General features: G+C 38.8%; 1 protein-coding gene across 10 annotated transcripts in view; it reads right to left on the bottom strand.

Moving 5' to 3' along the window:
* Positions 1-15,941, bottom strand: part of epb41a (erythrocyte membrane protein band 4.1a) — a 39,688-nt gene extending 23,747 nt beyond the window's left edge. For 3 of the 10 annotated variants that reach the window (XM_083543253.1, XM_083543258.1, XM_083543252.1), the window contains exons 1-10: positions 15,761-15,941; positions 15,564-15,642; positions 12,656-12,707; positions 4,491-4,891; positions 3,632-4,066; positions 3,427-3,531; positions 3,259-3,301; positions 3,092-3,167; positions 2,732-2,950; positions 1,195-1,282 (exon numbers count right to left, since the gene is read on the bottom strand). In XM_083543253.1, coding sequence (XP_083399379.1) covers positions 1,195-1,282; positions 2,732-2,950; positions 3,092-3,167; positions 3,259-3,301; positions 3,427-3,531; positions 3,632-4,066; positions 4,491-4,891; positions 12,656-12,665 — 1,377 coding nt within the window. In that variant the 5' untranslated portion in view covers positions 12,666-12,707; positions 15,564-15,642; positions 15,761-15,941. Of the gene's footprint in view, positions 1-1,194; positions 1,283-2,731; positions 2,951-3,091; positions 3,168-3,258; positions 3,302-3,426; positions 3,532-3,631; positions 4,067-4,490; positions 4,892-12,655; positions 12,708-15,514; positions 15,643-15,760 lie in introns of all 10 variants that reach the window. The other 7 variants (XM_083543251.1, XM_083543255.1, XM_083543257.1 and 4 more) reach the window with 5 other exon arrangements.
* Positions 15,942-26,828: the final 10,887 nt, after the last annotated feature.

The raw sequence follows: 26,828 nt of genomic DNA, 5'->3' as shown, positions 1-26,828 counted from the left end.
TACCTTGTGCACCTAAACTATGGAACTCACTCACACCTACCATTCAGGACAACCACCTTTATCTATAAATTTAAATCGCAGTTCAAAACCTATTTATTCCCCCGATATTATCAGTCATAATGTTTTATCTTCTTTTTGTTTCATGTACTGTATTGCTGCTTATTGTGTTTACATGCCTGTATTGCTTACGCTCTAAGCCTCTATATGAAATTGTGTTTCTATGGATTTCATTGTCGGTAGACTTTAATACAACTGCTTCATGCACCTGCATTGGCTTTTGTTTTAGTCTGGAAAAAAGGCTATGACCATATGTTTTACTATCTTTACTATCTATTGTATTATATTATTCCTTATTGTGAAGCCAGTTTGTGAATAGAGAGTGGAGCTGGAGGAAACAGGTGGTAAGGAGCACACACCTGATGGTGGTTTTTGACTAATTAGTGTTCCCAATGAGCAGCAAAGAGGGGAAAAGGCAGAGGGAGACAAAAGGGGGGACACATAGAGCTGTGTGTGTGTGTGGTTTTATGAAAAGACTCGCCGAAAAGTGGCAAATAAATCCACAAAATGTTTGGGTTTGGGTTCAACTGTTGCCTGACAGATCTCTGCATTGCTATATAAATCTATATAAATATAAATTCAACATATTATTATTATTATTATTATTATAATTATTATTATAACTATGGGAGTTGTTACAAAGCAGCTTTATAGAAATTTATTGTGGAGACAGAAAATCTGGGATTCTTTTTTTTAATGTAAACTTGGAAATTAAATAAAAAATTGTATTGAATATTATTAAATATTAAGAGAAAGAGATTTTTTTTTGTAAAAGAAAAAGAGTATTTGTATGTCAAATTTAAGATTCTGCCATTTGGTCCCTATTTCCAATGTAAGCACATATCTACCATGGGCCCTGCTACCTACCTTTGTAAAAAAAAAAAAAAAAAAAAAAAGCTCTTATTTTTTCCCCCATGTTCAATTCCTTCTATTGATGTGTGTGCTCATATGACATTCTGATAAATATGTGTATCTATATCCATTTTTTTTTTTTTACTCTTTTTTTACTTATGAATATTCATTATTTTTGTTGAATGTGTTTTGCTGTACTTTACAGAAGGGAGAATTTCTCCTTTGAGCCTGAAACATTGCCTCCTGTGTCTTTTATAGAGAAGAGAAGTCATTCTAGGACAGTACCTTAGCCTGGTGCAGATCTACACCATACATGGACAGCTTTTTAGCATTCTCCAGGAACATCATGTCAGCCTGAGCAGGACTCATGGTTCTAGGGACAAAGAACACATAAATAAATGCTCATAGTATGGTACTATCAACAGAGGTGGAAAAAGTATTAAAATGTTCTAATCAATTAAAAGTACTGTTACTTCAATGAAATTTGACTTAAGTACAAGAACGTTACCGGGCTAATATTCTACTCAGGTAAAAGCAAAAAGCAGCTCATTTAAAATGTACTCAGAGTAAAATTTTACAAGTTTAACAGTGGGCGAGTGTGGTGAGGGATTCTAGTGTAGTTCAAAAAGGACAAGGGGATAGACATCTCAAACTAGTTGTATTTATTGAAGGAACACCATCACAAATTAAAATTTTATAAAACAAACATAAAAACCCCACTACAGTTCTGCTCTTTCACAGCATAAAAAAAAAAAAATAAAATCTGTTATGATATCATTTATAATAATGAGAGAAATCACAAATGCAGATTCAGAATTCAGACAGGAAGGGCACGCATTCACTTTAAATCCTTTTAAAGTTTCTCTTTTTGCAAATGTTATTCGTTACTTTCCACCTCTGACTATGAGTAAGCAATATTGCTTGGGCAGTTCGCCGAGATTGAAAGAGGAGAGGAGAGGAGAGGAAAGGAGAGGAGAGGGAAAAGAGGGAATGCACTGATTGTTTGTCATAGAGTTCTCTAACAAATTCAATGTCTGTTTCTACAACCTCATCTTTTTCTCTGATACCAACATTTGATGTTGAGGATGTATCTATATTTAATAAATTAGTGTATAAATAAATACATTTTAATGTTGGCATAGCGCCAAATATCAGGTACATGTATTTATCCAACCTAAACTGCCCTTTTTTCCCTTATTTTCCAAGACAGAAAATAACAAATAGAGAGGAAATGACTGTTTAGAATGTAAAAGTTAACAGAAGTTGTTTCGGAGATATTCTGTATAAACATTCACATTTACAGAAACACTGGAAACAATTTAATGCAAAACATTGTACATAGTCTTTAAATAAACAAAGAATGCTGGTGATTTAAAGGTCGTGTTACATTTTTGCCCCTGAGTTTATTGTTTTTGTGTTTGTTTTTTGCTGCTTTCTTGAAAAAAATCCCATTGAATGCTTTTGGCACAAAAGACTCAAGCACTTTTATTAACCAGTCATGCTTGCATTTTAATGAGTGGACAATGTTTACCTTGAAATACTACATATCAACCAAATGATTACATCAAAATTAATTAATATCACATTAATCTGCACAGTAATCTGATGTGTCAATATAAGATCAAAAAATAAATACAAATAAATTATGGAGATTATGTACCTGGGCTCAGTATAAAAAAGGTATTAAAGCATTGCCTAAAAGTATAACTTGTATTCAATACTTTTTATATCCTAGTGTTATTTTAGAAAAATAGACAAAAAAGAGAGAGAGAGAGAGAGAAAAAAAAAAGCAAATATTGTGTAATGAACACTAAATAGCTACCTGTACGTGCGATGGAGTTCTATGACTTTGTCCTCAAGTTCCTTTGTCTGATTTGGGATAAGTCTGAGCTCCTTGGCATAGTCTGTTCCGTGGACCTCAGGGTCATACTCCCCCAGTTCAGACTGCAGTGCATAAGAACCCAGCAACGTTAGAGTGACGAATGAGCAGGGCAAACGGCCACTCATGATGTCCTTGCGCAGCTGGAGACACACATAATACCTGTAACCCAAAGCAATAACATAAAGGCTGGTAAGTTATACAACTAAAGGCTGATTTATACCATATAACAGAAATTATAATTATATATTCTAAAAAGAATGTGTGTGTTAAAGAGAGGCAAGAGAGAGAGAGATGAGTTACCTTGTGATGTCCTCGGATAACTGGGCAGGATCAGGTGGATAAAACTTCACATTGAATGTAAACTCGTAGCTGATTCCTAACAATAATAATGATTAACATTAGATCATTAAAATGGTCTACTTGGCATTATTAAACAAATAAATGTTTAATTTTTAAAAATTTCTCACCTCGCACTTGCCTTCTGAGCTCCTTGGTAAAGTCGAGCCATGTCTAGAATAGCGAGAATGAAACAGATAGCAAAAGAGGGTTAGTATAACTATCACATTCTCACAGACGTGTAGCTTTTTTTTCACTAAATAACAGATAATGTATAAATTAATGAAACAAATTTTCACCTTAATCGCTTGTGTTTCCCAGATAGCCAGGCCATAGTAGTCCTTCTCGAGCAGATTCAGGTGGTCACATACTTTTGCAAACAACTCCTGACCTTTGGCATGTTTCTGTATCCAAATGCATTGTATGCTTTATCTCCATTTCATGTATCTTATTGTGTGTGTGTGTGTGTTTGTGTGTGTGTTTGTGGATGAGAGAGATTCTTACCTCCAGTTCACATTCAAAAAGGGTGTCATCCAGTAGCGTGACTTTACAGTGCAAGACCCTGGGTCTGCGTTGACCTTTAAGAGCCTTTACTTCCTCAGCAGTCTTTTCCTTTCTCCCTCGTTCTCCCTCCCTGTCCATTTTTCCCGCTCCTGCTGCTTCTGCCTCCTCATCCCCAGCTTCAAGCTGCTCCACTACATCTTTATCTTCTTCTGATTCATTCCCCTTTTTCTCTTTCTTCACTTCTTCTTTCTTCAGCTTATCCTTGTTCTTTTTCTCCTTCTTCTCTTTTTTCTCAATAGTTTTTGCTTTCTCCATTTTCTTTTTCTTGTCTCTGTGTTTATTCGACTCTTCTTTCTTTTGCTTCTTTTCTTTCTTTTCCCGTTTCTCCACCTTTAAATCGTCACTCTCGATTGTGTCTTTTTGGTCCACTTTGACCTTTAAAAAAAAAAAACTCCACAGTGTCATAGAAAATATAACAAAAATGGTCTCAAAAAGAGAGTCAGATTTATTATTATTTATTTATTTATTTATTTATTTATTTATTTATTTATTTATTTATTTTTTAAAGAAGCCCATTCTTTCTTTTTTAAGCATGCAATTTAAGTGCCAAATATTTGAAGTTTTAAAAAAATACTAGACATGTAGCATAAATAATTCAAAGGTAATCACTTAGGGAATATTGTAACTTTTTGTGTAGAACAGTATTAACAGTTAAATTAGGCCACACACCCTTTTTTAAGGTTTGAAGAAACATGTTGGGAAGCTTTTGGTAATAGTAAAATTACCTCTACCTAGCATGAAGCAAAGCTGAGACGTTCCCTCAGATTAAACCCTCTGTTTCTTCCTATCTTATCCTCACCTGGTTCTCAGAACTGCTAATGGAGTGCAGATCCAGCGCTGCATCTCCTTCAATGCGCAGCTCAGGTTCGGGGTCTGCAATCGGAGCTTTGGGGTCCAACTGACTTTCTTTCTCTTGACCTTGTTCCACCTTGACCCCCTCATCATCTGAGCACTGCGATCGTCGCTTCAGGATAGAAGAGAACAGGCGTGAGAGGCCACGCCCACTCGAGTTGTGCTGGCGTGATTTTGACTGCTGAGCCTCCTCCAAGCCTCCCAGAATTAATGGTGAGCTGGAGGGTCTGTCTGGAAAAGGTTGTATAGGGTCAGGCTCTTGCACTCCAGCCTCTCCATCTTCCTGCTGCTGCTCACAGACCTGCTTCTTCTGTCCACTACTTGCTTTGTCTGTCGTCATGGTAACCACTGAGAACAAACGACAACCACACAAAACTATTATTGTGAGATAGTGAGAATCCAAGCAGCACTGTTCTGACAAAATAGTCATGCTGTCAGGGCAGTGTAAAAGTGTGGGTAATATGTTTGCAGTATGGACTGGTTCATTCCATTTTATGGAACATTTTGTGGCAGCTAATGTAGTTCTTCCCTGTAAATAACACTGTCAACACTGGCTTGCTCATTATGGATAAACATCATGACAAATTTTTATATTTTTAAATGTATATTTGTAAAGCTGCTTTGGAACAGTCTACTCTTAAAAGTGCTATACAATTGAAATGTAATTTAATTAAATTGAATTAAAGTACTGGTTTAGCAAAATATTGGACACAGACAGAAAAAAATATTTTGCTAAAAAAGCTATGGACAGGATGATTACATGCTAACATGTAGTGGCTGAAGCAATCAATTTACGTAATTGGACAGTCGATGCATAATAAATTGTCCACAAGTTTACTGTCAACCCACTCACACATTTGCCACCATTCCTAGACAACACTAGCCATCTCATCCACTAAGCTACCATCTTCCACTAAACAGCTTGCATAGAATGCATTTAAAAAAAGCATTCAGAACCTTTCGTTTTTCTCACATCTTACTTACATTAAAAAAAAAAATTGTGCTAAGTGGAGCATCTGTCCATTCCACTCTGACATAAAGCCCAGACTGGAGCCCCAACAGAGTATATTTTGGTCACCTCTTTCACCAACAATTGCTCAGTTTAGGTGGGGGAATCAGCTCTAGTAAGTGAGTCTGCTGTACTCTCTGGAATGTTAAATGCCTTAGAAATATTGTTGTAGCTTTCCTCAGATTAGTGCCTCAATCCTGACACAACCATGTCTCTTAGCCCTGCAGCTAGTTCCTTTCACTTCCTCGTAGCTTTGTTTCTGCTCTGATCTGCATTTTCAACTTTTGGACATAAAATAAGTATTTGAACACCCTGCTATTTTGCAAGTTCTCCTATTTAGAAATCATGGAGGGGTCTGAAATTGTCATCGTAGGTGCATGTCCACTGTGAGAGACATAATCTAAAAAAAAAAATTCAAGAAATTACAATGTATGATTTTTTAACTATTTATTTGTATGATACAGCTGCAAATAAGTATTTGAACACCTGTCTATCAGCTAGAATTCTGACCCTCAAAGATTATTTATTATTTATTATCCTAAATTAGATGCACCTGTTTGAGGTCGTTAGCTGCATAAAGACACCTGTCCACCCCATACAATCAGTAAGAATCCAACTACTAACATGGCCAAGACCAAAGAGCTGTCCAAAGACACTAGAGACAAAATTTTACACCTCCACAAGGCTGGAAAGGGCTACGGGGAAATTGCCAAGCAGCTTGGTGAAAAAAGGTCCACTGTTGGAGCAATCATTAGAAAATGGAAGAAGCTAAACATGACTGTCAATCTCCCTCAGACTGGGGCTCCATGCAAGATCTCACCTCGTGGGGTCTCAATGATCCTAATGAAGGTGAGAAATCAGCCCAGAACTACACGGGAGAAGCTGGTCAATGACCTGAAAAGAGCTGGGACCACCGTTTCCAAGGTTACTGTTGGTAATACACTAAGACGTCATGGTTTGAAATCATGCATGGCACGGAAGGTTCCCCTGCTTAAACCAGCACATGTCCAGGCACGTCTTAAGTTTGCCAATGACAATTTGGATGATCCAGAGGAGTCATGGGAGAAAGTCATGTGGTCAGATGAGACCAAAATAGAACTTTTGGGTCATAATTCCACTAAACGTGTTTGGAGGAAGAAGAATGATGAGTACCATCCCAAGAACACCATCCCTACTGTGAAGCACGGGGGTGGTAGCATCATGCTTTGGGGGTGTTCTTCTGCACATGGCACAGGGCGACTGCACTGTATTAAGGAGAGGATAATCGGGGTCATGTATTGCGAGATTTTGGGGAACAACCTCCTTCCCTCAGTTAGAGCATTGAAGATGGGTCGAGGCTTGTTCTTCCAACATGACAATGACCCGAAGCACACAGCCAGGATAACCAAGGAGTGGCTCTGTAAGAAGCATATCAAGGTTCTGGCATGGCCTAGCCAGTCTCCAGACCTAATCCCAATAGAGAATCTTTGGAGGGAGCTCAAACTCTGTGTTTCTCAGCGACAGGCCAGAAACCTAACTGATCTAGAGAAGATCTGTGTGGAGGAGTGGGCCAAAATCCCTCCTGCAGTGTGTGCAAACCTGGTGAAAAACTACAGGAAACGTTTGACCTCTGTAATTGCAAACAAAGGCTCCTGTACCAAATATTAACATTGACCTTCTCAGGTGTTCAAATACTTATTTGCAGCTGTATCATACAAATAAATAGTTAAAAAATCATACATTGTGATTTCTGGATTTTTTTTTTTAGATTATGTCTCTCACAGTGGACATGCACCTACGATGACAATTTCAGACCCCTCCATGATTTCTAAGTGGGAGAACTTGCAAAGTAGCAGGGTGTTCAAATACTTATTTTCCTCACTGTATGTACCTACAAGTATGTGCTGCATGTAGACTCCAATCAAAGTGTAGGAAAACACCATCTGGTGACCACCAACTGTATGCAGAGGAAGAGCATTACATATGCAATATTTGCTTTGAACATGTTGATGGAAAAGTATAGAGGGGGTCAGAAGGAGTTGCATTGTGTTTGTGGATCTAGAGAAAGCGTCCGACAGGGTGCAGAGAGAGGAGTTGTGGTATTGTATGAGGAAGTCGAGTGTAGCAGAAAAATATTTAAGGGTGGTGCAGGACATGTATTAGGACAGTGTGACAGCAGGAATGACAGACTGGTTCAAGGTGGAGGTGGGACTGCATCAAGGATCGGCTCTGAGCCCTTTTCTGTTTGCAGTGGTGAGATCAGACTTGAGTCTTAATGGACTATGATGTTTTGCAGATGATATTGTGATTTGTGGTGAGAGTAGGTAGCAGAGAAGAGCCTGGAGAGGTGGAGGTATGTGCTGGAGAGAAGGGAAATGAAAGTCAGTAGGAGTAAGACAGAGTACATGTGTGTGAATGAGAAGGTGGGCAGTTGAGTGGTGCGGGTGCAGTGAGAAGAGGTGGTGAAGGTGGATGAGTTTAAGTACCTGGGGTCAACAGTGCAAAGTAATGGAGAGTGTGTTAGAGAAGTGAAAAAAGAGTGCAGGCAGGGTGGAGTGGGTAGAGAAAAGTGGCAGGAGTGATTTGTGATAGAAGAGTATATACAATAATGAAAGGAAACTTTTATAGGACTGTGGTGAGACCTGCTATGTTGTATGGTTTAGAGACAGTTGCAGTGACAAAAAGGAAGGAGGTGGAGCTGGAAGTGGCAGAGTTTGAAGATGCTGAGATTTTAACTGGGAGTGATGAGGATGGACAGGATTCAAAATAAGTTTATTAGAGGGACAGTGCATGTAGGGCATGTTGTGGACAAGGTGAGGGAGGCGCGATTGAGATGGTTTGAACAAGTGCAGAGGAGAGACATGGGTTATATAGGAAGAAAAATGCTGAGGATGCAGTGAGGAAAATAGGAAGGCCAAGGAGGAGGTTCATGGATGTGGTGAGGTGAGAAATACAGGTAGTTGGTTTCAAAGAGGTAGATGTAGAGGACAGGGTAGTATGGAGACAGATGATCCGCTTTGGTGACCCTTAATGGAAGCAGCTAAAAGAAGAATAAGATATAAAGATCGAATTGTTATATCAAACAAGCCTAATCCAGACTCAAACCTTTTCTGCATGAAGCTTGATAAAAAGATTATAAACAACTACAATATACAGCTGTAAAAGACAAACAGTACTGAGTGTACAGAACAGGATGTTCTGTATGATAATGGTATAAATAATTGTTAGAAAACAAAGCAAATGCTAATTATCTTTGCTTTACAGAGAAAATTTGGTGTTGAGATTAAAAGGTGTGTACAAAAAAAATTGTTTGAAACCTCCCAGCCTTTCTCTCTTCCTCGTGAAAAGTTTATTTTTGGTTTCGGTTTTCCAGGCGTCTTGGACTCTTGCTTCCACTCTGACTCAGATTAACCTTTCCCCTGTTGCTCTGTTTGCTAGCTCTCCACCTTGGACTGTTTCGGACTCCTCTCTCTCTCTCTCTCTCTCTCTCTCTCTCTCTCTCTCTCTCTCTCTCTCTCTTCTCTCTCTCTCTCTCTTTCTTTCTCACTCTCTTTCTCTCCCACCCCTCGCTTCGTACTCCCTAAGTCTCGGACTATCTAAAATAATCCCATCAGGCCAGGACCTAGTATTTATAAGTAATAGGACAGACACTTTTTCTCTGCCTGTTGTTTTTTTCTTTTTCTGACTTTCTTTGTTTTCTGTTGGTGTTTCAGTTTTGGGTCCTTCCCGCCAGTCCTGACAGAACAATCTGGCCAGCTATGAATCCCGCAGATGCTCCTGATCTTCAGACCACTCTCAATGCCCTGGTCCAGGTCTCTGCCAACCATGAGCAGAGGCTCCAGGAAATAACCACAGTTCTTCAGCAGCTTATTATTATTAGAAAAATTTGTCTTCCCCCTTCATTACCTTCTCTGTGGAACTCTGCAACGTTTTTGGTTCATTTACTCCTCCTTATATTTTTTTTTGGGGACTTTCAGCCCAGGTGAATCCCAGAAACTCCCACCTGCCCTGAATGCCTTGTTTGCCTGGCCACCCAGATTGATTGATTGATTGATTGATTGATTGATTGATCCCTAATACGGGAGCATCGCTCGGAGCATCTTACTCGCCCCCTAGAAAACACTACCACCCATCTCCAGACTGCCACCATACACCCCCTCAAACAACACCTACCCCGAAACCCTCTTCCACAGCTCATAAAGATTGCACGTCGGCTTCTATCTCCAACTAAGAAAGAGAGACGCCATTCCCTGGAGCTGCGGAGAGGATGCGCTCATAAGGATTGGCTTGTCCGGGGGGGGGGCCTTTCAAGCCCTTGTTAAAGATCAGCATTGGTTCCGGGGGTCAGGAACTTTTGCTGGCTGCCTTTGTGAATGTTGGGCTGGACTCAGAATTAGGGCTGGGGGGCTGGAAACAGAGCCACTACCTGAAACCCTCCAGGTCCGAGCCTGGATGGACACCCCCTAGACAGGGCCACTTGTCAAACCAAGCCCCTTAGGTCATCATCGGCGAGCGACAATGGGAGTGGCTCACCTTTTTGGTGATCTCATCACCTCATGCTCGGCTTCCCATGGCTCCGCAAGCACATGACCACATCACCCCTGTTTTAATCATTCTACACTGGCTCCCAATCAAATCTCGCATTGATTATAAAATACTACCACTGACACAGGCTATTTGTTGGTACCTCAAATAATGAAGACTACAGCAGGGGGCAGATCTTTCTCTTATAAAGCCCCACAGTTATGGAACAACCTTCCAATCAGTGTCCGGGATTCAGACACAGTCTCAGTGTTCAAGTCGAGGTTGAAAACGTATTTATTTAGTCTTTTATCAGTAGATTTTTCTTAGGTAAAGAAGCAGATTTGGAGGGATCATGAATATAGTGTTTGGTGAACTGGGATATTTGTATGCTGTCATCCCCTCACTCTCACACGTTCACTCAGGTTTGTTGACGGTGGTGTGGTGGGTCGTCTCTTATCCCAGAGATCCCACATGTCAGTGTTACCTTCTGGTTCTCCCTTTAGCATGTCTTGCCGAAGTTCAAACTGCACAGTGACATTAACTTACATATAACAATTAGGACACATTATAATCCATATCCTTCTCTTCCTGTCACCCCTCTCTATCTCTCTCTCTCTCTCTCTCTCTCTCTCTCTCTCTCTCTCTCTCTCTCTCTCTCTCAGTCGAGATAAACATGCTCCTGAGGTTCCAGTGACCACTGTTCCTGCCCCTCTTCCCTCTGTGGATCTTCCCACTTCGTCCAGGCCTGCCTCTGGATAGTGTTCTCTTTGTTTGGAGGCCACTTTGTGCAGCTTGGGACGGTTTCTCATCAATACATTTTGCTTCTGATCACCATCAATGTACCCCGCAACATCGTATATCTGCATTAGATGGGTTCCCTCTTGAGTCTGGTTCCTCTCAAGGTTCCCTGCCATCTCTGGGAGTTTTTCCTTGCCACAGTTGCCACTGTTCATCAGGAAGAAAATTACTTATAAAGAACATATTCATTTTTTATCACTACATTATCTGTGTAAAGCTGCTTTGAGACAATGTTCAATGTTAAAAGCGCTATACAAATAAAAATGAATTAAATTGAATTGAATAGAAACATTCTTACTGTCAATTTAGTGAGAAATCCACCCATTCTAATCAAGGGGAACTAAATATAAAATCAGAAACTGAAAGAATAGTAAGATTAAGAGTAAGAGTAAGTAAAAAAGAAAAAACCCTGTTAATGAGCTCCTCCTGTACATTGCCACTAACCAAATGGGCCATTTATTCATGTTGATTTTCTGGCAAAAAAAAGTCAAAGAATTGCCTTATACACAATTTCGCCCCATCAACTCAAATTCACAATAACATGTTACATTTTGTAAACTTTTTTTTAAGATGTTTGCTATATACAATTTTCATCAAATTACTTTGCTATATAAACTTTTGGTTTCGGTTTTACTGGCTTCTTGGACTCTTGCTTCCAGTCTGACTCAGATTAACCTTTCCCCCATTTGCTCTGTTTGCGAGCTCTCCACCTCAAACTGTTTCGGACTCTACTCTCTCTCCCACCCTCCTGCTTCGAACTCCGGGTGTCTCAGACTAATTAATCCCATGCGGGCCGGGACCTTGTATTTATAAGTAATAGGACAGACACTTTTCCTCTCTTTGTTATATACAATTTTGTCAAATTACTATCTAGACCTGGATGGTAAAGCAAATTTAGATTAAGATTTCACAAATTAATTTACTTAATTTAAGATTTATTTACACAAACTTTTACAGGCTTTTTCAGAGCAAATAATTGAGCATGTTCATTCACATTGGTTGGGGATACATTCAATTATCTGTTTCACAAAAACCATAAACCAGATCAAGCTGAACTTTTGTGTACATTAGTCGTTAATACCCCCTAAGGCCGAAAGAAGAATAAGATATAAAGATAGTTTATCAATATCAAAAAAGCCTAAACCGGACTTAAATCTTTTCTGCATAAAGCTAATATAATAGTTTTTTCCAATTGGGTTTCTAATTATTTCTTCTAAAAATATAGCCACCATTAGCTAATTAACTTTTTAGAACCATTTACTAAGTTATGTGTATTTGGTATTTAATGATTATAATAATGTGTCAAAGTGTTAATGACAAAAACATCCATCAATCAATGCAAAATGCAGATAACATTAGAAAAGTATATATTTAACATTAGCTATGTTTATTAGGGATGTCATTTGAAAATGCAGTCCAAAATGACTTTCTGTTTTCCTACACAATTATAATAAAAGCTAATTTCATATAACAATCTGAAGGCTTTGTGGTGTGGTGGGGTTGCAAATACACATTACTCCCATTCACATGCATCAATTCTGCACAGTTGCATATTTTTAGTATCTTTAATACTCAACAGAAACACCTTGAAACACTGTGACAGCAGAAACACAGCAAAAATTGTAAAATTACTTTGTCCAAACAGCAATGATTAATAAAAAATTTGACATTTGTGAACATGAAAAACTGCAAGTGGTTTTTCCAATCACAGTGTGGCGAAAAAGCTAAGCAGGTTGAGAACTCCATGCAAATTACAAGCGGCAGCCAAGCAGCAGTGTCCAATCAGACACAAGAAGTCTTACCATTGTCCATACGTGACTGTGTCCTTTCACATCGCACCTCCTACAGTTCCATCTGGACAACATGGACAAAAAAAATTACTAAGTGTGACAACCCACTTTTTCTTCTGCTGTGTGTTACAGATAACTCTGAGTGTTTTGTCTCTGTATTTATAGATGGGTCATGTTTTAAAAGCATATTTGAGCAGGATGTTCAGCAATTATGTCATTAGATGCTCCTAAAAATAGATTATTTATATAAAAATAAATTTATAGGACTATTTGTAATCTACAATACCATACTACCATACAAAACTTACTCATGTTTCTTTTTTTGCATTCCTTGTTTTGACATAGTGACATACCACAAACAGAGATGCATTGGAAAACGCAGATATTATTGGATCGGTCAATATATATTTGTTTTTGGTTTTTTTTTGGTTTCTGGTTACATTTCTAGACATTATATTTAAACAGATTTTAGACATTTAGGGGGCATTACTGTAAAAAAACGTGTGATTTTAAAAAGTCTTGCCATTTTTCAGTCTACTAAACTTAATATGGCCCTTTAGCTCACATTACAAAGCTTTAATCATTTCAATGTACTTCAACTTCTATCCCTGAAACAAGTTTGCAACACTGAACGGTGTGGCCAACAACAGACTATGTTAATAAATTTGGTGACTTTGTAGACACCTTTAGCAACTTCATTTAAAAGCCTAGTGACAAACCTTGCAACATTTTAAGCAGATTTTATTAAGTGTCCTGAACTTGAACCTTCTCATGTCAAACAATTTGAGAGCAAAGTTTATTCATAAATTCTCACTGTATTACACTTACAACCAATTAGCAATCTCTATTGTTCCCAACAGCCAAATGAGTGATTATTATTCCCAACAACCAATCACTGATCACAATTGTGCCTAACAATCTATCACTGATCATATCTATTCCCAAAACTAATCTCAGATTACTATTGTTTTCAACCACCAATCACTTTATCACCATTAAATTACAACTCTTCCCACCAACCAATTACTGATCAGAACTGTCCCAACAACCAATCACTAATCACAATTGTTTCCAACAACCAATTACTGATCACAACTATTCCCACCAACAAATTACTGATCACAACTGTTCCCACCAACCAAATACTGATCACAACTGTTCCCACCAACCAATCACTGATCACAACTGTTCCCACCAACCAAATACTGATCACAATTGTTCCCACCAACCAATCACTGATCACAACTTTTCCCATAAACCAATTACTGATCACAACTGTTCCCACCAACCAGTCACTGATCACAACTGTTCCCACCAACCAAATACTGATCAAAACTGTTCCCAACAACCAAGTGCTGATCACAATTGTTCACACCAACCAATCACTGATCACAACTGTTCCCACCAACCAATCACTGATCACAACTTTTCCCACAAACCAAATACTGATCACAACTGTTTCCAACAACCAAGTGCTGATCACAATTGTTCACACCAACCACTTACTGATCACAACTGTTCCTACCAAACAGTCACTGATCACAACTTTTCCCAAAAAACAATCACTGATCACAATTGTTCCCAACAACCGATCACTGATCACGACTATTCCCACAAACCAATCAATAATCACAACTTTTTCCAACAAGCAATTATTGATCACAATTGATCCCCCCCAACCAATCACTAATCACAACAGTTTGTTATTAAACACTCATTAATATATGCTGCACTTCTCGTGTATTTACAGTTAATAAATGGAGAAAATCTATGTGTAAAATGTCCTTACTATTACTGCTCTTTCTCTTTCTGCATATCCTATAAATGCATAAAAGGTGGGTTTGTGAATAAAGACAATTTCTTTCTGCTACAAATACATTCTAATTTGCTGTTTTCATTTTGGATAAAATTAGATATTTTCTCTATTTATTATATTACAAAAGTTTTCTCTTCAGAAAATCTTCTTTCTTTTAATTATAGATCACAACTCTTCCCAACAACTATTTACTGATCAGAACTGTTCACACCAACAAATCACTGATTACAGCTTCATCCAACAACAAAATATTTAAATACAACAGTTTCCAACTACCAAACACTGATCACAACTCTTCCCAACAACCATTTACTGATCAGAACTGTTCACACCAACCAGTCAATGATCACAACTGTTCTCAACAAACCACTTACTGATTAACTGATCCTAAAAAAAGATTAGTTTGTGACCAAAGACAACTTCTTTCTGTTCAAAATAAATTCTAATATTCACTTTACATAAAAAAATATATTGACAATTTTTTATTATATATCAATTAAATTCTCTTCAGAAAATCTTTTGCGTTAATTTATTTTTTATTTGCAAATGATATCAATAGATCCGTACAACAGGCCTTCAGAAGACTTCTAGTGAATTCTGAGATGAGGTTTGGATTTACCATCATCAGTTGCGTGAGATCAGTTGTGTCTGAGATGTGATGTATGTGAAATGCGGTGTATGAGATGAGATCATGTGTGTGTGAGTAGCGGGGAGAGAGTTTGAGACGCGGAGTGTACAGTATGAGATGAGTTCAGGTGTGTGTGTAAAATGCGGGGAAAGACGGAGATGTGAGATGAGATGAGATGGTGTGTGTGTGTGTGTGTGTGTGTGTGTGTGTGTGTGTGTTAGTGTGTGTGTGTGTGTGTGTGAGATGCAAGAAGAAAACGATGCGGTGACGAGATGCGAGATGTGTTTGTGTGTGTGTGTGTGTGTGTGTGTGTGCGCGCGCCCCTTTCTTTCCCCTTACAGCCCCTTTCTTCTGTGTGTCGTTCATGTTTATCCCCGCCGTTTAAAGAGCAGCACAGCATAAAGCGCATAACCACAACAAAGCAAACCCGGAGACACGAACACGCCCACGGAGGAGACACCGAGCACCGGACTCACTGCCTCACCGGGGATAATCTCCCAATTCATAATCCTCACTCATCACCATCTGCCGAAGTGCAGGCATTGAAAATGGCGCCTAATATGGAAAAAAATGTCAACAGAATCCTTTTCCATCATCATCATCATCATCAACATCATCATCATCATCCCATCACACAATGCCCTAACCCAGCCTGGAGCACGGTCCGACTTACCTGTCCTTTTAATTCCTCCAGGAGGACAAAAACAGTTCACATAAAACTTCAAAACACTGTATCCTTGAACAGCTTGAGACACTGGAGCCCAGGTGTAAAACAATCTTCACCCCTTTATCACACTCGGTGTTTTGGTTCTAGTAAAAACAGGACACGACGTGGACAATGACGTGTGGTACACAGTAGTAGTAACCAATCGAGAACGAGCAGGAGCAGGGATCATCCAATCAGAAGCCGAGCTCTCCCTGCAGCAGCATCCTCAACGAAGATACAGAGAAGCCTCTGATTTCCCTCTGATTTCAGTGTGCTTTTTCTGATTGATCTATCTTTATAGAAACAGCTTATTCTATATAAAAACCTGTGTAACTGAGTATACTATATATAAATACACACACACACACACACACACACACACACACACACACACACACACACACACACACACACACACACACAATTAATTTCAATCAAGTTGTATTAGTAGACTACTTTTAACAATGGAAATTGTCCCTAAGCAGATATAAGATATAAGTTTATAGATTAGTGCTCATAAGTTTATCCCTAATGAGTAGGTGGCAACAGTGGCAAAGAAAACAAAGAACCAGACTCAAAAGAGAACTATCTCCAGCTGCGCAGAATGCTCTACAATTGACGTGAACTCCATCCAGAGGTTAAATCAGTTGAATCCAGAGAGAGGAGGCAGAAAACTTTACACTTCCCTTTTTTCAGCAAAATGAAAAGCTTACTTACTCTCTTCAACAGCAAGAAATAAATGGTGGCCAATGTGGAATTAGCTACTATAACTCAAGTGAAAACTTGAATCAGCTTGCCTTATAGACCTGTGTACCCTGTTAAAGTGGTATTGAAATAAAAAATATATGGACCCCATCTAACCAAATCCATCAATTTAAATATTTAGATTATCATTGAAACGTTTACCAAAATTTAGCTATTTATTGTAGCCATGTTGTTTTTCATTTGTCAGTTTTCCTTCTTTATTAATTTCTTGAAGTTTGAAAAAAAAAAACGATATGATATTACTGACCAATCAGATGTATTTAAAGAATATCACATACTGTAAACATGAACATGGCCTAAAAAAACATATTACTGTTTTGAAATTACTCTTGTACAACAACATCTACAAACATGAAATTAATATGAACTTAAAAAAAAAAAAAAAAAAACATTTCTTGAGTAACTGTGCATTGTAGGTGTACTAAACATTTCATTGTTATGAACCATTGCTAGAACTGAAGATTTATTAAGCAAACACAGATGAGCAAAAACGCAGTGAACTAGTGCTGTGAAATAAATGCTTAAATATAATTATACACTATATATACTGTATGTACTATAAACAATTTTTATTCTGTATACTGGAACTATAAGAAATGGACAGTCGATACCACCCAGATGAGGATGGGTTATCTTTTGAATCTGGTTTCTCTCAAGGTTTTTTTCCTCATACCATCTCAAGAAGTTTGCAATAGTCACCACTAGCTCACTCATTAGGGATACATTTATAAGGAATAAAATTATAGACATAAATTCTAAAAATTATAACCATTATAATCATAGTGTGGTAACATTTCACTACATGTCGTACCCTGTATGTATGTGTATGTGATGAATAAAATTTGATTTGATTTGATTTGATTTGACAATGACAGTAACAGTAATGTTCAAATAGCAATGGTTCTGGTTATATCTAAAGCTAAGTACTAGAGGAACCCATTTAATTAATATAATTTGTAAATATATAATATGCAAATATAATTTGTGATCTCTACTCTATAATAACATTAACAATCACAGACCGCTTAAGACCCCAAGAAATAAATATATTGTACTGTATATTGTCTTGTTTTCATTCCATTGTTGCACTTCCCTCCCCCAAAGACCCTCTATGGCACTAAATGAAAAGAGCAGGTGGTGCACCGTCTGGTAATCCGAGCTGACAGGAGCAACCAGACAAGCATGGTCCCAGGAGATCAGGAGAACAGAAGAGGAGTGCTCACACTCTTTAGCCTCGCCTACTCATTTCCATTCACAGATCATTTACGGCAGCCCCTCCCCTTTCTAAAAGGTCCCCATTGACATCCCAGGCACCAACTGGCCATAAGGCTTCCAATTACTGCTCCTTCCCCATCACTAGAGCTTTACACTCACTATAAACAAATTTTAATTATTATTTTTTTTGTTTCATAAATACATTTAATAAATGTGGAGGGTAAACTCAATGAAGAAAGTTGTATTCATTTTGTACAGGACAAATAGAATTAAGTTAGAAATTTTAGCATGCTATTTAGAAAAATTTTGTGATTGCTTGATCTTTAAATATATTATCGACTAAATACATTTTAAATAATTGAATCATAAATTATATTTCTAGAATAATTTCCAAAAGTCTGTTTCATGGAACCTGAGTAATATTTGGCTTCACATAATTATAAGAAGGAAAATACTTAAATGTACTTATTTATTATATGTTATTTCTGTGTTCTTTGAAATACTGCTTTGCTTATGTGTTATTAAAACTGAATATGTGTACTGATTATGAAAAATATAAAAAAACAAAACATTTGCTCATTTTTAAGATTACAAATCTTAAATGACAAATTATATATTTTCCAAAATAATTAAACATTTTTACTAAATATCAGCACCTTGAACATTCCCAAAACATCCTAAGAATCTACTGACTAGTTTTACAATTAAGCAAATTCTTCAACAAGGGTCCATGTTTTATTTAAAATACATTTTCCAGTAAGCTTTTTTTACAGAGAAGTAATTATTTTTTGTTGGCTCCAGCCACACCTGGGTCTGGCCATGAGTCTGGTGATGAGATGCATGACTTGAGTCAAACAATCGACTGTCAGCCCAGAGGTACAATTTATTAGCTGAATTACCAACTTAAACAGCAAAAATAAGAAGGAAGCTTAATATATTAATATATATGGTTATACTATATATATATATATATATATATATATATATATATATATATATATATATATATATATATATATATATATATATATATATATATATATATATATACAGTGGGTACGGAAAGTATTCAGACCCCCTTAAATTTTTCACTTTTTGTTATATTGCAGCCATTTGCTAAAATCATTTAAGTTCATTCTTCTTCCTCATGAATGTACACATAGCACCCCATACTGACAGAAAAACACAGAATTGTTGACCTTTTTGCAGATTTATTAAAAAAGAAAAACTGAAATATCACTTGGTCCTAAGTATTCAGACCCTTTGCTGTGGCACTCATATATTTAACTCAGGTGCTCTCCATTTCTTCTGATCATCCTTGAGATGGTTCTACACCTTCATTTGAGTCCAGAAATTTTTGATTATACTGATTGGACTTAATTAGGAAAGCCACACACCTGTTTATATAAGACCTTTCAGATCACAATGCATGTCAGAGCAAATGAGAATCATTAAGGTCAAAGGAACTGCCTGAAGAGCTCAGAGACAGAATTGTGGCAAGGCACAGATCTGGCCAAGGTTCCAAAAAAACCTTTTGCTGCACTTAAGGTTCCTAAGAGCACAGTGGCCTCCATAATCCTCAAATGGAAGACGTTTGGGACGACCAGAACCATTCCTAGAGCTGGCCGACCGGCCAAACTGAGCTATCGGGGGAGAAGAGCCTTGGTGAGAGAGGTAAAGAAGAACCCAAAGATCACTGTGGCTGAGCTCCAGAGATGCAGTCGGGAGATGGGAGAAAGTTGTAGAAAGTCAACCATCACTGCAGCCCTTCACCAGTGGGGCTTTATAGCAGAGTGGCCCGACGGAAGCCTCTCCTCAGTGCAGGACACATGAAAACCTGCATGGAGTTCTCCAAGATGGTGAGAAATAAGATTCTCTGGTCTGATGAGACCAAGTTAGAACTTTTTGGCCTTAATTCTAAGCGGTATGTGTGGAGAAAACCAGGCACTGCTCATCACCTGTCCAGTACAGTCTCAACAATGAAGCATGGTGGTGGCAGCATCATGCTGTGGGGGTGTTTTTCAGCTGCAGGGACAGGACGACTGGTTGCAATCAAGGGAAAGATGAATGCGGCCAAGCACAGGGATATCCTGGACGAAAACCTTCTCCAGAGTGCTTTGGACCTCAGACTGGGCTGAAGGTTTACCTTCCAACAAGACAATGACCCTAAGCACACAGCTAAAATAACAATGGAGTGGCTTCACAACAACTCTGTGACTGTTCTTGAATGGCCCAGCCAGAGCAATGACTTAAACCCAATTGAGCATCTCTGGAGAGACCTAAAAATAGCTGTCCACCAACGTTTACCGTCCAACCTGACAGAACTGGAGAGGATCTGCAAGGAGGAATGGCAGAGGATCCCTGAATCCAGGTGTGAAAAATTTGTTGCATCCTTCCCAAAAAGACTCATGGCTGTATTAGATCAAAAGGGGGCTTCTACTAAATACTGAGCAAAGGGTCTGAATACTTAGGACCATGTGATATTTTAGTTTTTCTTTTTTAATAAATCTGCAACAGTGTCAACAATTCTGTGTTTTTCTGTCAATATAGGGTGCTATGTGTGCATTAATGAGGAAAAGAAATGAACTTAAATAATTTTAGCAAATGGCTGCAAAATAAAAAAGAGTGAAAAATTTAAGGGGGTCTGAATACTTTCCGTACCCACTGTATATATATATATATATATAGGATATTATAGATATATGTTGTTATACTTTACTTTTTTACTTTATAGTTTACTTTCACTCATTAAATTTTTCCACACAAATATCTGTACTTTCTACTTCTTACTTTTTTAAAACAGGCTCATTACTTTACTTAATTCTATCTGCTGTAATGTCAATATTTGTTCTTGTCACTGCACGCCGTTTTCAGCCCATCAACCTATTTCCTGTCATTGCACGGCTTTTTCAACCCATCAACCTATTTCCTGTCATTTTTCAACCTACCGCTGTTGTATCATTTCCTGGCTCTCACACGCCACAGACGTAGAGTAGTTTATGAAGTTAACAATGAGCAGGCAGAAGGCAACAAGAAGTCTGGGGTTAACGTGGATGAGACAGAAGGAGTCGGTGATGTAAACATGACTGAGAACAGAGACATTCATGATCACCTGATCATCATCATCTTTTCTCTACTTGTGTTATATATGGTGACTGTTCAGTCTGGATACATTCGTTAGGTAACAACATTTTAAATTTGATTTGTATTAATATATTATTATTATGTGAGGTCCAGTTACCAGTGTGACAATTAAACAGGTAGTAGTAATGACTACTTGAGTCCTGAAGAGAAATATTCTTCAGCATTATTAGTGAACATCTGTTAGAGATAATTATATGGAAACCAAATCATCAATCATTTTAGTCAACCACTGTGGCTGCTCAAATAAAAGGAACACTCCCATGCAATCTTCCGTAAATGCAAACCAGCTATTTTTTAAACCAAGGAACTCTGCTACAGTGAAACATAGAACTCTCCGAAAAATGAAGCACAGAACTCTCCTACACTGAAACATAGATCTCTCTTACAGTGAAACACAGAACTCTCCTACACTGAAACATAGATCTCTCCTACACTGAAACATAGAACATTTCTACATGGAAAAATGGAACATTTCTACACTGAAACATGTAACTATTCTACACTGAAACATAGAACTCTCCTACACAGAAACATGATACATTTCTACACTGAGACATGGAACATTTCTAAAATGAAAATGAACATTGTCTCAAAGCAGCTTTACACATATAATGTGGTGATGAAAAAATAATAAGATATCCTTTGTAAGTGTAAGTTTGTCCCTAATGAGCAAGTCAGTGGCAACTGTGGCAAGGAAAAACTCCCCGAGATGGCATAAGGAAGAACCCTTGAGAGGAACCAGACTCAAGAGGGAACCCATCCTCATCTGGGTTGCATCGGATGTCCATTTATTAAAGATAAGCAATGTTGCGGGGTGCAGTGTTGGTGATAAGAAACGAAATGTAGTCCTGAGTCAATGTAGCCGTCTGTTGGCATTAACTACAGTCCAAATCCATCCTCAAAGCTCCTGTTCTTAATCCGTAATTTCATGATACCCCAGGGCGTTGAGAAACCATCCCCAGCTGCACAGAATGGCCTCCAGTTGAAGAGAACACTATACATAGGCAGGCCAGGACGAAAAACATAGAACTCTCCTACACTTAAACTTAGAATATTTCTAAACTGCAAAATGTAATTTTTCTGCACTGAAACATAAAAACATGAAACATTTCTACACTAAATCATGTAACTCCCCTACACTGAAATAATGGAACTCTCCTACACTGAAACATGGAAAATTTCTACACTGAAAAATGATACATTTCTACACTGAAACATTGAACTCTCATATGCTGAAAAATGAAACGTTTCTACACTAAAACATTGAACTCTCATACACTGAAACATGGAACATTTCTATACTGAAACATAGAACTCTAATTTAGCGAAACATTAAACATTTAAATACTAAAACATAGAACATTTCTACACTGAAACATCGAACATTTCTACACTGAAACATGGAAGTCTCTTACACTGAAACATGGAACTCTACTTCACTGAAACATAGATCTCTCCTACACTGAAACATAGAACATTTCTACATGGAAAAATGGAACATTTCTACACTAAAACATGTAACTATTCTACACTGAAACATAGAACTCTCCTACACAGAAACATGATACATTTCTACACTGAGACATGGAACATTTCTACACTGAAACATGGAACATTTCTACACTTAAACACGGAACTCTTCTATACTGAAACATGAAACTTTCCTACACTAAAACATGGAACTCTCCCACACTGAATAATAGAACTCTCCTACACAGAAACATGGACTTTTTCTGCACTAAAACATAGAACTCTCCTTCAGTGAAACATGGAACTCTACTACAATAAAACATGCAGCGTTTCTACACTAAAACATGGAACTCTCCTACACTGAAAAATAGAACTGCCCTACACTGAATCATTGAACATTTCTACACTGAAACATTGGAACTTTTCTACACGGAAACATGTAACTCTCTTACAGTGAAACATTAAACATTTCTGCACTGAAACATGGAATATTTCTACCATGAAACATGGAATATTTCTACCATGAAACATGGAACGCGCCTATATTGAAACATGGAAAATTTCTACACTGAAACATGTAGCATTTCTACACTGACACATGGAACGTCTCTAGGTTACGTATATAACTCTAGTTCCCTATGGGAATGAGATGCTGCATCGGAATGCTTTGGGAACGTGACTGCGTTGTCCATGCTCTGAATAATGAGTCTAATCAGTCAAAATTTGAAGACAAGTTGTCACCGGCAGGGTGACATCATGACCAGAAAGTATAAAACGCACATGGAGAGAAGCCGGCTTCAGCTTCTGTAACTGAAAAGGAAGCGCTGATGGGATGCCAGAGGTTCCCTTATTGTTCCCATAGAGAACTATGGTTACATACTAGATACGTTTTCTTTCAGGAAATCGAGCTGCGTCAGAAAGCTTTGGGAACAAGAGTCCAATACCACCACACCGACCAGTCCCTGACTAGTGTAAATAAGAACAGTTAGGTCGAAGGACAGAGATGCCAGGAGTGGCACAGAGGTCAAGGTTGTAAAACCTGACAAAGATGAGCGAGGTGGACCAGCCTGCAGCGTCGCAGAGGTCTTGGAGGGACCTCCAGAGGACCAAGCCTTGGAGGCTGCCACACTCTGGGTCGAGTGTGCTCTGACCCAGAATGGAGCGGGGAGACCAGAGGACCCGTAAAAAGACGCTATAGCGTCAATAATCCATCTACTGGGACGTAACTCACTCTAGGGTGCAGGAAGGCACTGGAGTGAACTCCAAAAAAGAGGAGGCCACAGAATGGGCCTGTAAATCACCTCCTCTCCTCAGAAAGCAGATAGCCAGCAAGAACACGGTCTTAATGGACAGGTGCCTCCACGAAATCTCGGCCAAAGGCTCGAAGGGGTTTAGACAGTACCTTCAACACTACGGGCAGGTCCCACCCAGGCACTCTAGGTGGACAGAGCCAACCCTTTCACAAACTGTTCCTGCAGAAACTTCAAGACTGACCCAAATGGGCAGTGGACTGGGTCGAATTGGTGCCGGGAGTACCACGCAGTGAACAGGTGCAATCTCGCGGCATACAACCTCCTCGTGGAGGGAGCTCTGGATTGGAGAATGGTCTCTACTACCTCAGTGAAGAGACCAGAACCTCAGATCTGTGCCCCTTCAGGGGCCACAGCTTCCACAGCTCGGGATGGGGTAAACTATTGTGCCCCCTGATTATGAGAGGAGATCCCTCCTCAAAGGAATCTCCCATGGAGGTCTCCATCCTGGCGAATTCTCTCCAGAACTTCCGGAAGCAGGGCGAGGGGGGCTGGGGGGTGGGGGGGTCGTGGCATCCAGTCCCAGCGGGGCTGGTGGACATAAGGAGAACTGTGCGCTCTCGTGACGGGGCGAAGACACCACCGAAAGTCGTGTTTTTGAAGCCGAATGAGAGCTGGACCAAGCAGAGGAGAAAGGAGAAAGGGAAAAGCCTGTCTCCAAACCTTCTGCGAGGTCATGAGCAAACCCCAGAACAGCTCTGCCTCAGCGAAAGCAGGACCAAAACCACGAGGAGTGGGGGCACAAGCGGAGCAGCTGCATAAGCATGCGAGCACAGTGCTGGCAATTGGCTCCCTCTCAAACAGTAGCTGAAGCCGGCTTCTCTCCATGTGCGTTTTTATACTTCCTGGTTGTGACGTCACCCCGCCGGTGACAGCCTGCCTTAAATTTTGACTGATTAGACTCATTATTCAGAGCCTGATGACACAGTCATGTTTCCAAAGCGTTCAGACACAGCTCGAGTTCCTGAAAGAAAACATTTTTACAGTGAAACATGGAACTCTTCTACACTGAAACGTGAAACTCTCCTGCACTGAAACATGGAACATTTCTACACTGAAACATGGAACATTTCTAGACTGAAACATTGAACTCTCCTATACTGAAACATGCACCGTTTCTACACTGAAACATGGAACTATCCTACACTGAAACATGGAACTTTCCTACACTGAAACATGGAACTCTCCTACACTGAAACATGGAACATTTCTACACTGAAAAATTTTACATTTTTACAATGAAACATAGAAGATTTCCACATTGAATCCTGGAACTCTTAAATTTGGAAAAATAGATCTCTCCTACACTGAAACATTGAACATTTTTGCATTGAATCATTGAAATCTCCTACACTGAAACATCCTCCTACACTGAAACTTGGAACTCTCCTTCACTGAAACAAGGACCATTTCTACACTGAAACATAAAACTCGCAACATTGAAACTTAGAACTCTCCTACACTCAAACATGGACTATTTCCACATTGAATCATACAACTCTTATACACTGAAACATAGATCTCTCCTACATTGGAAAATGGAACTCTCCAATACTAAAACATGGAACATTTCTTCACTGTTACATGGAACTCTCCTACACTGAAACATGGAACATTTCTACACTAAACCAAGGAAATCTCCTACACTGAAACATGGAACATTTCTACACTGGACATGGAACATTTCTACACTGAAAAAATAACTCTCCTACACTGAAACATGGAACTTTCTTACACTGAAAAATTGAACTCTATTACACTAAACATTAAACTCTCCTACACTAAAACATAGAAGTCTCCCACACTGAAACATGGAACATTTCTACACTGAAACATGTAACTATTCTACACTGAAACATGGATCTCTACTTCACTGAAACATAGATCTCTCCTACACTGAAACGTAGAACATTTCTACATGGAAACATGGAAAATTTCTGCACTACAACATAGAACTCTCCTACACTGAAACATGAAACATTTCTACACTGAAACATTAAACTCTCCTACACTAAAACTTAGAACTTTCCTACAGTAAAACATAGAACTCTCCTACACTAAAACATGGAACATTTCTACACTGAAACATGACATTTCTTTTACACTGAAACATAGAACATTTCCAGATTGAATCCTTGAACTCTCACAAATGAAAACATAAACCTCTCCTACACTGAAACATTGAATATTTCTACACTGAAACATGGTACTCTCTTACACTAAAACATGGAACTCTACTTCACTGAAACATAGAACTCTCCTAAATTGAAACGAAGAACGTTCCTACACTGAATCATGAACCATTTCTACACTAAAACATTGGACTCTCCTACAATGAAACATGAGACAGACTGAAACATTTCTACATTTAAACATGAAACTCTCCTGCAATGAAACACGGAACTCTACTTAACTAAGACATAGAACTTTTCAACACTAAAACATGGAACTGTCATACACGGAAACATAGATCTTACCTACAATGAAACATGGAACTCTCCTATACTGAAACATGGAACTCTCCTGCAATAAAACATAGAACTTTCCTACATTAAAACATAGATATCTCCTAGACTAAAACACAGAACTCTCCTACACTAAAACACGGAAGTCTCCTACAATGAAACACGGAAGTCAAACACTGAAGCATAGAGCTCTCCTACACTTAAACATGGAACATTTCCACATTGAATCATAGAACACTCGTACACTGAAACGCACACCAGAAAGCCCAAAAGCAGAGTGTCACGTCACGTACTCTCCCGGTTAGGGATCCTGCGTGCCGCTCTGGGTCGAAGCCTTGGGAAATTACAGATCTGAGGACTGTCATTTTCAATAAAAGGGCTTCAACCAAAAAATCTAAACATACGACGATCTGAGCCGTGAAGGGGTGTGGTGCACCGCATTACCCAGTGCCCGCCCTATCCTGGCACCCCCAGGGATCTGCCATGGAATGTGTTTCAGGCCACGGCCAGCTCCAGCAAATATCCTTCTTATTCTTCTTTAAGTCCTCACCCTCCTCCTCTTCTTCTTCACCTCCCAAGCCATCCTACAGACCACCATTCGATGCTGTCTAGCTACACTGTCCCCTGACAACACCTTACAGTTTCCAATCTCCTTCAGGTTGCATA

This window comes from Silurus aristotelis (genome assembly GCF_946808225.1).
Source record: "Silurus aristotelis genome assembly, chromosome: 6".
Lineage (NCBI taxonomy): Eukaryota > Metazoa > Chordata > Actinopteri > Siluriformes > Siluridae > Silurus > Silurus aristotelis.
Note: the sequence above shows the minus strand (reverse complement) of the source record. Positions and strands in the feature narration are given on the sequence as shown.